The following is a 15679-nucleotide window of genomic DNA, read 5'->3' as shown; positions in this document are numbered from 1 at the left end:
AAGGTGTGCCTTAACCTCACTGAGCTGAGGTTATTTGAGCCTCTCAGGAGAGAGCTCTCTTCCACCTGGTTGTAGAAAAGCTCTTTAAATTCGTTAGCATAGCTAGCTAACCAGATGCTAATAACAACAGATCGCCACTGTGCTTACAACTAAAGACACAGCCTCGCAAACACTGCGGCATGTGTACGGCTCCTTATGGGTACTGCAGTATTTGAAGAGCTGGAGCGGCGTTCCGATGCTCTCCGTTACACCTTCCAGACGAGACATAACCACGTGAAGACCAATGGTGAAGACACGTTACGCTCGTGTTGTGTTCAATGAACCTGTCCTTGGCCAGGAAAAACAGGCACTCGCTTGTTTAATTATTTTTGCGATCTAGATTTCTTCTTCTTTTTTGAAGTGAGAAGTTCGGACTGACGGACCCCCCCCAAAAAAATGAAAACTCTTCGGTTCTCCACGAATTACACAAGTCACCCAAATCAGCGTTAAAAAAGCGGGAGGCGCCGAAAAGCGACTAATTTGCATCACTGTTCATAGTCTTACATGTCAGGATGGCCTCTGGAGGCGTGGGTTCGAATCACACTTCTGACAATACTTATTTTTCTTCGGTAAACACAATTTCAAATCTGGATTAGTTATAACAAAACAACTGCTTCTCATGTAACACATCCACAAATTGCAGGCTCAATGGGGCACTTAGACACTTATATTGCTGTACTATCGGTAAAATAAACTTAAAACACATTTCCACATTATGGGTGAATAGAGTGGCGAAGTCCCTCCCTTTCCGGTGGAACCTTATTTTGGAAAAATGAATTATTACAAAAACACTTTATTTGAATTACATACTATAGTTCAATTTTTTAAAAAGTGTCTGTATTTGTGCAACTGTTGGACTTATATGTACATTTGAACCAAAATATTTTTAAACATTTCATTAATAAAAGAAAGAATAAAAAAAGTACTTTTGTAACTGAAAAGCTATCTGCATCCTTACATTGCTGAAATACAGTATTGAGTTTGTAATCGAAACACCTGCAGACAGTTTTTTGATAGGCTTAGGTAAAGTTGGTTGTACCATTGAACAGCAGGGACGGATAAATGACTATTTGAACAAACATGGATCAACAGCACCCTCTAGTGGTGGTGGTGGTGAACTGGATTTCTTTTTTTAAGGGTTCATTTCAGGATTTTTTTCTGCTTTTCCACACCCCTAAAGAAATTCCATTACATCACAAGTTAAGTTAATAAAGTATATAAGAACAAAATAAAATGTACCAAGGTTCAAAGTAGCTTTTTTTATTTAGATCAACACAAAAGCCGTAATGTAAAACACTGCAGTTTTTACTGCCCTACTTCATCTTTCGTGGACATAAAGCACTTAACAGTTTAACGTAGAAACACAAATGAACACATCTAAACGCTCAATAACATTATTAATGTATAAACCCTGTATGAGGATAACTCCTCATTTAAATAATAAAACAGTTTACCAACTCAGATTGCTTCCGCTTTAAAGTAACATAGCGCAGCCGACATAATCTAACTGAGGTATTCGTTAACAAAAGAATGTATAAAATATGAATAAAAATAAAAATAAGTTAACATAATACAATCTCAAGGCAAAGAGCTGGGATTCAATATTTAGCTAAAATATCCAACAATCAGCATCTCACTTTGATAAATCAGAGTGATTGGGAATCGCTGTTGAGTTGCTTCCACCACGACAGAAAACCTGGAACAGAAGATAACAAAGTGACCGAACTGTACATTACTGTAAAGCTACAAACATGATAAGCAAGAGGCAGTGATATACCATGTTTTATGACATACTATATTATATTTTAAGACAAAGGAAACTATTACGTAGTTGACATGACACTTTGTATGACTTTCTAATGGCATGCTGTAGTCTGATTTTTTTATGACGCCTTAAAGAGCAACTTGCAGGCTAGAACCCCTAGTGAATAAATGTGTAGGAAAATGATGAATACACTAGATTTTCTAAAACATATACAGAAATATACACTACAGTGACATCTGGCGTGGTTTTTGTAAGACATTTTTACTTCCGCATAAAAAAAGACCACCCGCGTGTGACGTCACATGGGGGAGAGCGGCCGGTCTAACGCATTAATAAACATGGATCACAATGCTAGTTTTGACACAGAAGAGGTTGAAAATGTATATTCGAATGCATATGACGGACCACAACCTACTAATTATGAGACCAGGAGCAGCCAAGGATTAGAAGAAATAACGGCCATCGGAGAGAAATGGAGCTGTGGTGTGAGGAGAACCAGTGGAGAACTGGGCAGCTATCTTGGTGAGTGACCGGCGTTAGCTACAGTTAATGTTAGCTAACGTCACATCACAACATTGTGAAGTTAGCTATCATATATCAGGCTATAACTAAAGTAGTATTGATAATATAGTAACGTTACTGGCAGGACTGTTGATACTGATCCATAACAGAAACTAATGCGCAAATATCAGCCGTATCTCGCGTTACCTAATGCAACTCCACACTACGGTGCTGTTTACCGGAGATAAATGTTTTGTTTGATAGGCCTCAGCTGTGGAGAGTATGTGCTGCAGGGAGGTGGATGCACCTCACACAACGCACCCAGGAACGAAAGCTAGCTCTGGTCCTTTTCCTGTTAGTGTCAGGGCATCGAGTCCACAGTTTCCCTGACAGGCTGGAGTTTGTGCAACTTGCACAAACTCCAGCTCACCATGATTAATAATGGTGAAATGCAATGTAAAATGACCGAAAAAATACCAGCTCACTAAATCACAACGGCTCAAATCAACTACCAACTACTACCGTGGATTGGGCAGAGAACGAGTGAGAGAAAGTTGCTCCCCCATGTGACGTAATATGACGCGTTTGACGTTAGCAGAGCTCAAAACGGCTCCTTTCCCTGTGAATTCCTGCCCTTATGTCTCGTAAAACATATAAAATCCTGCATTAGTATTTACTTACATCTCTGTGATGTAGACACGAGAACCAGTGGCAACTCCGGCTCTGATTCATCAGTAGAGTCAACCAAGAGATCTGACTGATCGTCGGAGCCTTCATCTTCCAGACCGAACTCTTCATCACTCTCGGGGCAACGAGAAATCTGTTCCTGGAGCCTGAATCTATCAGAAAAATAGTTTTTATAAATAGAGTATTCATTGATTTCCAAAGCAAAATATGTGGTTAGCTGAAGACAGCTCATTAAAATGTCCCTACTGAATTAAAGTCATTATGATTTTTTTTTTTTTAAACAATGACCCAAAAGTAATGGCTAATGAAAGAAAGTGGTATTTATTTTATACTGCCTGAGTTAAATTGGAATGGTGTGTTTACAGTGTATACAGAATATAAATTATTGTTAGATGGTGAAAATTGGACTGACTAGTGGCTTCAATGAAAGTGTAATAAAAACAAATAATAAAAGCTTACGTCTTTCTCAGTATGTGGTCGGTATATTCGGCATATCCAGCATCCACCAGCTCCTTGGCCACATGGACGCCATCTGCCAGAATGTCCACCTTCCAGTGTGTGTTCGACACAAACTCTCTGAAGAACATCTGGAGGCTCTTCTGGTAAAAACACTGCTGGAAGAAGACCGCAGCTTCATCGCTCCACTGGCCACTATCCTCACCTACTGGCTTCACCCCTTGCAGGATACAGGGGAACGTTACTTTTGGGGAGTTTGTTAGCTCCTCAGGAAGCCTCTTCAGCTGGGAGCATTCTTCGTACGGGATGCATTCGTAATGGCCGTAATCGACAAGGTACAGGACCGCTGTGGTGTCAATGTTTACGATTTCAGCTCTGCACCACTTGTCCTTGGTGTCTGATTTAAACAGGCAGCAGGTCCCACGGACGATATGGGCTTCAGGAAGAGAAGACATCGGCTCAGGGAGGTCCTCCAACATTATGGAAACTTGGTTTGTGACGAGAAGCAGGTCGTCCGGAACAACGCAAAACTCCATGGGAGTCGTCACTTGAGAAGCAAAGCCTGAATACTCTTTATATAAATCAATAGAAGCAAAGACAAGCTGCCTAGGCGGGTTTGTGTCCAAGTTGGATTCTCCTTCTTCTTTAATGTCAGCTGGTGAAGAGACCGTCTCTTTATTCTGCTGCAGTGAATGACTATAGAGGAACAGTCCATTCATGACTATTTCAACCTTCCACAGTTGATTAGCTTCTGATCGAGACACAAAGACAAGTTTGACTTCTTTGCCAATCATTGGTTTGAGAGTTTCACACCAAAATTCATGAGCATCTTCTGCCTCACTGAACCCAAGGCAGTTCATCTTGCACAATAATGCAAAGTTCTGGATTTGTGTCAGCATACTACACTGTTGTCGGATTGAGCAACTTTGAACTTCTTGTGTTATTCCATGATCCACGAGGAGGACCTGGCATTTTCCCTCGTCTACAACTTGAACAACAGCCCTTTGCCACTTTTTGCCATGGTCTACCTGGACCAAGCACTTGAGGTCTTGTTTGACATCCTCTTCAGCCAAGATCTTGCACATGGATGGGTTTTCAGAAATACAATTTTCCATTAGAGCAAGCAGTTCCCTGGTGTCATTTAGTTGGATGTAAAAATTGCCATTGCTCAGGACTGACACAACTCTACCACTCTTTGTGTCTCTAACTTGAAGAGGTGGAGGCATGATTTTATCCGCTTTGACAGTCGGTTCCAGTGTTTGGTTTTCACCATCAAGAGAAGCTCTTTCAGATTGAGTTGTTTGATTCTCACTCACTTCTTGTCTCATGTAGTTCTGCTCAGAGGATCTCGCTTTCTCTTCTTTTTTAGATGAATCTGCATGAAACGCCTCTTCCTTTTTGGTTTCAGAGGTACTTTCAACATCTGCTTCAAGTGCCGTTGGAAGACCAGCAGCTTCATCAATAATTTGAAACTTGACTACCCAATGGGACTCTTGATGGGAGACAAATTCAACCATGAGAGGCTTTTCCATTACAGCATCAGTGAAAGAAGCATCATTTTGGTACATGCTTGTGTCCATCAAGGAGCATGATATGCTGAATCTTGGCTGAGAGAGATACTCCTTTGGTACGGAGTAGGTCTTCTCCTTCTCGATGACTGCAGAGTTTCCATAGTCCACAAACTCAACTTTGATACAGGAATTTCCATCACAGTCCGTCACAGCAGAGCGATACAGAGAGCCGTCTTCCTCAAACTCAGCCAGAACGATGTCATTGACTCTCAAAGAGGTGGTAGTCTTCAAGGTTTCTCTGAAACTACTCAAGTTGAGATCTTCACCCATTTTCAAGATGGAAGGTTCATCCTCCGACAGTTGAAGGTAAAAACTGCTGACTGAGTCGATGTGGGAGACAAAACACTTCACCCTGAAACCTGCGCTCACACTTCTGTTTTGTAAACGCGAGCATCTAGGGATCTCCGATTTTTCTGTAATTTGTGGTTGATTTGAGTTTGTGTTTGTATAGGTGCACTCTCCTTGTTTTTCAACCCTTGCGTTTGTGTTCCGAGTTTTTCCATGAACTATTTTTACCAGGTTCTCTTTATTTTTGCAGGGAACCATTCTAGCTTGAGTACTTCTGTAAGCATCCAACTTGCAGGAAGAATCTGAAGATGCTTTCTTGCACTTTATTGAATCCTTGGTGTTGGGTCTTTGATGAGTTTTGTGGTTTTTCTTTCTGCTGCTCACGTCAAAAGTCACAACAGTCTTTGGCGTCTGTGAATGACTAAGAATCAGCTCTCTAACCTTCTCATTGATGTTAACATCTCCATCAAAAAGTTCAACAACCAAAGAGCCATCTTTGTACTTTCCATTTACGACGGCTCTTACTTGCTTGTTGAGGATTGCACCCTCAAGCCAATCTTTGACATCTGCATAGAGCGGTTCCTTGGACACAGAAGCAAGGTGGCATTTCAAAGCCTGCATGGGTGTGCACAACACATCCATAGAGTCTCTGGGGATACACATGACATTGGTTTTCTCAGATACGGTTGCATTTCCATAATCTACAAAAAACACGTTGAGATGCAGAGGTGACTGAACAGGTTGTATCAAGCCCCTGTACCATTTGCCATCCAAGTATTTTGCCAGGCACAGCTTTGTCACTGCTGTCGTACTGGCTTGCATAATTTTCTCACTCTCTGTTGAAATGTTATTTTCAAGTTCATTGACGATATCAGTGTTTCTGTCAAGTTGGCAGTAGACTTCCCACTGACTGCCTACATGAGTGACGTGGACTTGTTCTTCATTTCCAGGACTTATATCATATGAAGAGTAGACGAAAGTCTCCGGAAACACTATGGACTGTTGCTTTGTTGACAATACTGCTTCTTTTGGCAGGCCCAGATCCCCCAGATTAGTTAAGGTCTTATGAGTTTGGATGTTGTAGAGTTGAACAACACTGCACAGTCCTTTGTTCTTCACATTGAACTGGGAAACAACTTGACATCTTAGACCGATGGGGGTGTCAAGGACAAAATCGCTCATCAACTTGCACTCCGGACCGCAATTCCCAATTTCATCGGGGCCAGTAGGTTTGATCGGGGTGCTAAGGCTGCATCTGAAAGCTTGTCCTTCCAAATGAACGAATTCTGGCTTTATTGCCTGAAGACTGTGCTCCTTGATGCGGATGGTCAAGCCGTAGTCAACCAACATCACTGTGGCATGGCCATTATGTTTCTGTATGATGAAGGCTCTGTACCATCTTCCGTCGAGAGGTGACTTGGCAATACAACAAGAATCCCCTGATTGGAGGGGAACTGTGTGGGTTGAGTAATATCGATTCACTTTATCCATCAGTTCCTCCAAAGCTGGAACCTTATCTTGCCGCTGGCACCAGAAATCTGATGGAGACTTGATGCAAGTGCAACACACAGCAAAGATATACCCAGGCTTAATGCTTATGGCTTTGAATAAAGCAGGGGCTTGCACCTTCTCAGTTGGATTTTTGTAGGTCTTCTCTTCCTCTGCACAGTCCCTCAATTGCTCTGAATTCCCAGTGATGTCTGGAGTCACACGATGCTTGGGACCACTTGTTTTTTCCGTGAAAGTTGTATTGTTTTTCACCCCAGGCTCTAGGTCAATGTTGTTCCAGTATTGAGCTTGTTTGGAAGAGATCAGGAGCTCAGTGATACTTTGATTGTTGTCATCTCCCACGACAGAGAGATCAACCACACATTTGTTTTTTCCCTTTTGGACAATGTGGACTAGCAGGGCCTTGTTTGACACAGCTCGTCTAAAAAAGTCTGTTTTGGCGGTAGTCCAGAATTCATCCATAGGAAAAACATTAACAAGAGTACAACAGAAGGCAAACGCAGCTTTTTTGGCCAATGTCTCAGGTATCTTCTTGATCATCATGCGGGGCACTTTCTCAATGTTTCCAAAATCGATAAAAAGTACTTCAGATCCATGCTCAAGGGACTCCGCCACTACACACCTGTAGAAATGCATGTCTTCTTCATAAACTGCACAGCACAGTGTCCCAGGCTCAGGATTCAACAGCACGTCTTCATCCAGCTTCACTTGACTGTAGTTATCTGCCATTTTTGTCATCATTTCTTCAAACTCATCATTGAGTTTTTGTGATCTGATCCAGAAGATGTTTGGATTCTGGACATGCTCGATATAGCCCACAAAGACAGAGTCTACATCCAACTCTTCTTCTTTGAGTGTTTTAGCCATTGCTTCGCCCATGATTGTTTCACAGTTTAAATAGCCACACTGCGGTGGCTTTTCTTCCATCTCAAAAACTGAGGGAACTTTCATTTTAGGAAGCTCTTCAGTTGGCTTAGGTTCAGCCACTTGATTTTCCTCAGCACCAATTACTGTGATAGAGTACAGGTGCTGTTCTTCCTCAAAACGTTTGATCTCCACATCTAACACTTTGCCAAGCAAGCCTGCCTTTAGAAAACTCAACTGCTGAGTTTTCACCGCTTCAACCTCCTCACCCAGGGAGAAGAGCGAGCATGGGAATGACATGATGGGTGTTGAAAATAATTCAGGTGGCAACCTGTAGACGTTTTCAACTTTGACAGATTCAAAGAATCCGTAGTCAATGTACAAAACTCGAACTTGAGAGTTGACTGGAAGAAACTGCACAAGGCCTCTGTACCATTTCTCATCTTTGCCTTTTACTGAACACAACAAACCAAGGTTTCCTGGAGTCTTCTGATTGTGCTCTATGGTTTGGTACTCATTAACTTCAGCCAGCTTCTTTGACATTTCCCAAAGATCTGTGTCCACACTGGTCATCTGACAGTAAAACAGCTCAGGGTTAACAGCAGCAGTTACACGCACTTTAGCACGGGTCCCACAACTCAATCTAGGCCCACAGAGAGACAGAATCTCTTCGTATCCCTGCAAACCAGACCGTTTGAAGCAGAATTCTTGTGCCATTGGCTTTTCAATGAGTAAGTCAGGAACTTGCTCTGTGCTTTGCTTGAGTGGCACCTCTGTGAGCATACCAACCAAGAGAAAGAAGGTATCTGTGTCCACATGTCTTCCGAACCCATGTCTTACAAGATCATTGTTAATTTCCGGGGCTTCCAATAGGAGCACTTTGTTTGGCAAAAAGGCTTTAATGTAACCTGTGACATTTCTTCCAATTAGGTTTGTGAAGTATGCATCCACTACAGAATGAGAACATCCCTGCGGTAATAGTACATTTGCAAGAAAGCCGCAAACTATCTTGGGAGGCAGGCTGAAAAGGTCGTTTGAGCAGGAATATATGAGGGCTTTGTCAACACTCAAGACATTACCAAGATCTATGAGGAAAACATCAAATAAGTCTTCTTTTCGGTTCTGAACTCTTCCTCTGTAGCAGCGGCCTGAAGTCAAATCTTCCACGAGGCAAAACTCTCCGATAGCCACTGAAGCTTGAGTCTTTGGTGTGTTCTGTATTTCCCCTTGCAAGATGTTGTAGTCAAGATCACATATGGAAAGGTAATGTCCCTGGAAGTGTATCAGGGTTGCTTCAGGGTTCCAGTCCAAGTGAGTTAACTTGAGGTCCGCAGACCAAAGGGCACATAGTGGTGATTGACCAGACCTGAAAATAAAGGTGACTTTTATTATTTACCTACAAAAATTATGTTAATCATTTTGTGAGTTTATCAATTCTGCCGATTGTACGATGCGTATCAAAGCCTGGTGTGTGTGTCGCAAAATAACTCCCATAGTTCCCACTTTATAACTAACATTCAACTAACTACAGTAATTATTGAAGCATTTCAATTGCTTTCTCTTTTGTTGTTGCTACAGTAGATTTACAAGTGATGAAAAACAAGTATTTAAGGCGAGACACGGCAGAAAAAAACATCATTTTTCAAGCACTGGTCAATTTTGAGATGTTGTGCTATTTTGATTCCATAACATGTTTTCTTTCAGGCTTTTGGAAGGAAAACGTACCTGTGGGCCATCTAAGCTAATTTACCGATGGCCCAGAGCCCAATAGAGATTGCCCTGAAAAATGCGCGCGGACGAAATGATACACGAAGGGTTTGGGGGGCCTCCCCCTAGAACATTTAGATTTTTGCAGGCCTTAGATGCTGTCTGGTGCATTCTATAGACTGAATTATAAGATGAACCAGCACAATATTATATTGTACCATTTCAATGTTATTCTTCATTTCACTTGTTTGTTTGTTCTTGTTTGTGTTTGCTCTCTTGCATGCCCTGCATAGCTATAAGAAATACTTAAGTTGTTGGTCAAGACACTTTCCATCTGATGAAGGCAAATGCCTTCCCAGATGTAAAAAAGTAGAAAACATTACATTCAGTTGTAACTGCCAAAACAAACATTATTTACACTATTATGGCCCCTGTTAAAAACGTTTGTAATGTTATCTACTGTAAGTTAGTCGAACGAATGCCTCCTCATCCGGAAAGTGACCGAGCAGACCCGAGCAGCAGTCGAGAGGAGCCGAGCGCATCCGCGAAGCACACAAAATGGCGACGTCAGAGTTCCCGTNTAAATGTTTTCAATTTCGTTCTCTTCCGTTTTGTCCTTAGTCTTTCTCCCACCACCGTACCCCCGGTGTGGGGGGAGACGGTCCGTCAAGGAGAGGACGGAGGTAAGTCTTGGTGGTTCTCCGGCGTGGAGGAGGTGGGGAGGTTTTCTCCTCGGAGGTCCGTGGGGGAGGTGGTGGCTACTCTTTCACTTCGTACAAAAATTAAAATGTCTCACAGCTAACATTGTTACAGTTCTGGACAGACTCATTTCCTGTGCAGATGGATAAGATGAGTCCAAACGATGTTGACGTTTACGTTTTATTCAACAGGGGAAACGAGAAAGGATTGCTTAAGTCTTTCATTTAAAAGTTTCACGGTCATCATAACGTGAGTTTATTGATTTCGTATTCGTCGTTTCTTCTATATTTCGTACCTTTTACTATTGGAATTCTATTGCGACTTTCCAAAACGACTACCACACCAATCGTACGTATGGGCCTAAAGGAGCGGTTTGAAAACCACCTACTCCCAGACCGGTATTCGGCGTAAGTTGATTCCACCGCGCAAGTGTGGCCTTCAATGACAACGGGCCTGTTCATAAGTACGCGTCTTCGAGCCTCTCAAATAACGCCCAGTGGTGGTTTTTCGGGGGCCTTGAATTTAATCAAATAGTCTGGTTAAAAATGGGGGAAAAAGTCAGGAACGATCTCTCATCCCTGAAAGCAGCTGTTTATCAAGCTATAAAGACTAACCGACCCGCCTACGTTTGGTGCGGGGCATTTAGACGACTCTTTCCAAACTTCGCGGTAACACTAAATGAGCGTAATTTTAGAGTCGCGTCGCGTGGTTGCTTCTCTAATGAAAACACTCTTCGTCAATACCCGTTGTGTTTTATTTAGTCGCCTCGCCACCTCCACTACTACTCCACAGCCGGTCGACACGACCTCTAACATGCAGCCTGCTGCGCTCAGGTCTCTGACAGATGACTTCGCTCAAAGGTTGCGCCACTTTTCTCCACCCCTCTTACTACACACGCCATCCATTCTGCTGTTTGTACCAACGTTGCTGTTGCTCCTGTAAGAAACAAAACTCATTCGTCACACAAAGCACACAAGTATCATTGTTGTCAATTTAAGGCGAGACACGGCAGGCAAAAACATCGTTTGTCATGCACTGGTCAATTTTGAGATGTTATGCTATTTTGATTCTATAACATGTTTTCTTTCAGGCTTTTGGAAGGAAAACGTACAAAATACACATTTAAGTGTTTATTTTACTATAGTTTGTCTATTTGCGTCTGTAGATATCTCCTAAATTCACCAAAAGTTAGCATTCTAACGTAACAAAGTACCGCGACCGCTGTTTGCACCATGTCATCAGAGGTATCGTTGGAAAGCTCCGTTTCTCCTGCACAATCGGATCCAAATATGGTCATTTCCTTTGTATCAGCATCAAATCGTGAAAGTACAAAGGGGTCTTAAACCAAGAAATAAAATCCCATTGGCTGGTGTTCATTTTTGACAACGGGATTCGTTCAGATGCGTCACGTGGTGTGCTAAAACACTTCCTGGTTAGCTTTCCGCTAGAAATTTTAATCTCAAAATGGCAAAAGAACGGCGAAAAAAACGTTCACAGAGAAGACAACAACAATTGTCACTTGCACGAAGCGAGGTTATACAAAAAACAAATGACCCCGAACATGAAATACCTTCACGGAGTGCGTCGATGCGCAAGCTATCATCCAAATAACAGGAGAGTTTAGGTAGCGCCTCACAGCAATCTTTCAAGGTCATTTTCTCAAAATGAGTTTTTCTCCTACTCCGAAATGTCCACTTCAGTAGCACGTAGATACACCAAACCTTCCAGTTATATTCCTATCAATATTATGAAGGCTTTTACAGAAGGGTTTGTTCATATATCATTCATAGCCTGAATTATACAACATTGCATACCTAAAAACATGGCAAAAATTGATATTTTAGGGCTGTTGACAGTATTTTCTGATTTATGGAGTGATAAAAAGAGATATCCAATATCCCTTCTGTAAAAGCCTTAGATACTAATATGACTACAAAATGAAACAACAATTTTGAACCTGGCTTTATCCAAAGTTCAGATTTTGATTCCTGAAATGTGTTAAAATATGCACATATTTAATGAGATAATGGCTCATTTGCATATTTAAACATGATATTTCAGAAAACTTATAATACAAAAAACAATTGCCTTACTGTAAGTAAATAACCGGAGAAATTTCTAGCTGATACCTTTAAGTTAAAAAAAATTACCCTATTCACCTGGGGTGTCTCGCCTTAACAGATTAAAAGAGGGAAATTGCACATTTTAAATATGGTTGTATTGTTAAATTAGGTGCTCGACTAAATGATATGCCACCGACTCCTCAAATGAAAACCTGGAAAGTAAATGACTAAAAAGAATCGTAACCTTAACTAATAGCTTTGATATCCAATTTAAACATAATATGACACACTATACAACGACAATAATGTTGAATCTAATTTAATCTATACTTCATACGGACTTGTCAGGATCACTTTGTTTTTGCTGCATCCATTTGCTTACTTTTGTTGTTCGGAGACTGACGACATGGCTGCAGCATCAGTAACATCCAAAAAAAAACCTGAAAGAAAAAAAGTGAAGATAAGTAAATGTCTCATTAAGTATCATTAAGAAACACACACACAATAAACCAGCGCTGACATTAACCTTCATATACTAAGAATGTGTAACTTAACACCCAACTTGGACATATAACCTCACTCATAAAAAGAAATCACTAAATCCTTGTCAATAATTATCTTTAAAAATATCTATAATGGTGGCAGTATATCATTTTTGTAACATTATTTAAGATAAGTTGTTGTAAAAGACCACCATAAAAAAGAATATCCTCTCAGTAATTACATTTTAGCGAGTGTAAATACAAAACACAGTACAAGTTGTTAAGACATATTACAAGTCCCATTGTATTCATGCTAGCAAAAAAACAACAATCACAAACTGTTTTTTTTTAATTGTCATGGGAATGTGCGATTTTAGCAATCTTGTTCATGTCTCTAAATAGGTTTTATTGATATTACTTGGACATTCATATTGTAAACATCTTGGTATGCCAGCTTTCTTTGAATACCATGAGACAAATTAGCAGGTTTTATTGATCGATCATCAAGCGGATGTATAACTTGAGCAACCTTGCTAATGTAGCTCCTATTTTAAATTGTATTGCTATTAAGGAGACATGCATATTGCATTCAGCTTGGTGTGCTAGCTTCATTTACATTACATGTGTAAAGTAACTAAGTACATTTACTCAAATAATGTACTTAATTACAGTTTTGAGACACTGGTACTCCTGAGTATTTCAATATTTTGCTACTTTGTACTTCTATCCCACTACAATTCAGACGTAAAAGGTGTACTTTTATTCCACTACATGTAGGGATGGGTACCGAGCCCCGGTATTAAACGGGCCCCTGAGCTGAATTATTAAGTTAAGCTCCGACGTTAGCGGTCTTTTTATCGGTACTGGAGACATGTAAAATATATGTCATATGTATTATTGCTACACAAACATATGCAAAATGCTTCTATGATTATTTTTAGTATTTTCGATCTCTCTCCCGTCTGTGTGCGAGGGGGCGGGGCAGTTTACACACATGCAGTTTACACACACGCAGCTGCTACATGCAGCAACACACACACGGAGGAGATGGCGGAGAGAACGCGCTCCGAGGTGTGGTTACACTTTACCCGTCTCGATGCTCGTTACCAAAAGTGCAATAAGAGTTTAGCATGTAAGGGCGGTAACACGAGCAATTTGTCTAAACATTTAGCAAAAGTGCCCCACATTCAGACGGAGGAATGCACCGGGTTCGACTGTCTTTCTAGTAGCTCTGTAGCCCCATCCACGAGTAACGTTTCCACGTCAGGTGTTATGTATGCTAGCAGCAACACACAGAGTTAACTCAATTATACAACACTGGGTTAATGATTAGAGGTAACTGAGTTATTTATTTTGTTAAAGTTTCAGCTATTCTGTTTACAATTCTGTCATCAGATTATTTAATACGATTTGTTAAAACGTTGTATATGTAAATAAAAAGCAATGTTAATTTTGTTCACAATTTGTTTAGTTAGTTTACCTTTTTTTCTCTCTCCAAAAGAACCGATAAGAGTACCGTTAAAAGACCGGACCGATAAGCGGTATCGATAAAAGCAGTAGTAGTTTTGAATTTTGACTTGAGCCGTCCCTTATAAATACTGTCTTTTTACGTTATTGAGCCGGATCATTTGGCTTGGCTCTCTTAAAGCGCCGGCTGTTTCGGCTCCCAAACGGCTCTTCATGTTACCACAGTTTACCACGGAGCCTCAGTTTCGCCACTGCGAGGCTCCGGCGCTCGCAGCTCACGCGCGTGCTCCACTAAAACCCCCCGCTCATCACGTCCAAATCGCGCACGTTCCGTGTTGTCCTGTTGACACCTTCGATGCCGGGGAAACGATCTTCAATACTCCGAAAAGAATCCCACCAGACTCCTTTGCCCCTCCAACTGAGGGATGTCCTTGTCCTGTTCGTCATTTCAAGAGATACAAACTCTCGATCTTCTCTCGAATTATTAATATTTTTGGACGCCCTCGGCTCTTGTTCAGGGTGTCCCGAGCTGAATAAGGCCGTCAAATGACGGCAAGACGCCCCCCTGGCGGAAACGCTGAACAAAGTCATTCAAACTAGCTGCACCTTTACCAGCTTTGAGAACACTTTAATGATCAATCATTATAAAACATATCATATATATATATTATTCTGAAATGGACCAATCTGCACAATGATTACTTTTACTTTTGGTACTTTAACTATATTTTGATGCGAATACTTTTGTACTTTTACTTGAGTAACATTTTGAATGCAGAACTTTTACTGTAACAGAGTATTCCTACACTCTGGTACTTCTACTTTTACTTAAGTGCAAGATCTGAGTACTTCTCCAGAAATACCATGAACACTAATGAGAAGGGTTTTTTCGATCGTCAATGTGAGGTATAACTTTTGCCATCTTGCTAATGTAGCTCGCTATTTTAAATTTGAGTGATATCACAGAATCACAATGATTTTTTATAAATGTCGATATTTTAGTTTGGTAACAGGATACTACAGAATACCCGGACACACCAAACGTGAGTCATTAGCCGTTTTAGTGACCGTGTAAGTTGACATTCAGCAGGAGTTAGCGGCTAAAACTTGCGACGAGCTAACAATGCTACTTCAAGCTAACGCTAAGCTACAGTGATGTAATGGTTCGGCTACACGTGTTTCGCTTAACATCACGGTCGGTTTTGTATCTCAAATAACCGTCAGTGGTTGTAAACACAGACTTCTTTCTGATAAAATCCAACCTTATTAACATTCAGGGCCGTGTCTTACCTTTTTTAGCGCCTCATGTCTGCAGCCTGTTGTGTAATTAACTTTTGGACATCCATGGCTGCTGCAACTCACTTCCGGCTTGTCTTCGACAAACGTGCTTATATTTCTTCTTCGTCTCTTTTTTGTTGGTAGGCAAATCTGTGTTGTTAATATCGGGGTTAAATCTTTAAAATAATATGCATTAAAGTTGTGTATGAGATACGACATTGCACATGAATAAGAGGTAAATAGAATGAAATAAAATACAAATAAATATACATATACATATCAGCAGGAGAAGATATAGAAAAT

General features: G+C 40.9%; 1 protein-coding gene across 1 annotated transcript; it reads right to left on the bottom strand.

The window, feature by feature from the left end:
* Positions 1–1278: 1278 nt before the first annotated feature.
* tdrd15 (tudor domain containing 15) lies at positions 1279–15458 on the bottom strand. Its single transcript, XM_010788254.1, has 5 exons — positions 15389–15458; positions 12532–12589; positions 3452–9046; positions 2987–3144; positions 1279–1735 (listed from the first exon to the last, which is right to left on the bottom strand). Exons 2-5 carry the CDS (start codon positions 12555–12557, stop codon positions 1686–1688), a joined length of 5829 nt encoding a protein of 1942 aa, XP_010786556.1. The 5' UTR covers positions 12558–12589; positions 15389–15458; the 3' UTR covers positions 1279–1685.
* Positions 15459–15679: the final 221 nt, after the last annotated feature.

The sequence above is a fragment of the Notothenia coriiceps genome, unplaced genomic scaffold (genome assembly GCF_000735185.1).
Source record: "Notothenia coriiceps isolate Sejong01 unplaced genomic scaffold, NC01 NC01_scaffold00031784, whole genome shotgun sequence".
In the NCBI taxonomy this organism is placed as follows: Eukaryota; Metazoa; Chordata; class Actinopteri; order Perciformes; family Nototheniidae; genus Notothenia; species Notothenia coriiceps.
This window is presented reverse-complemented; position numbering and strand designations above follow the sequence as displayed.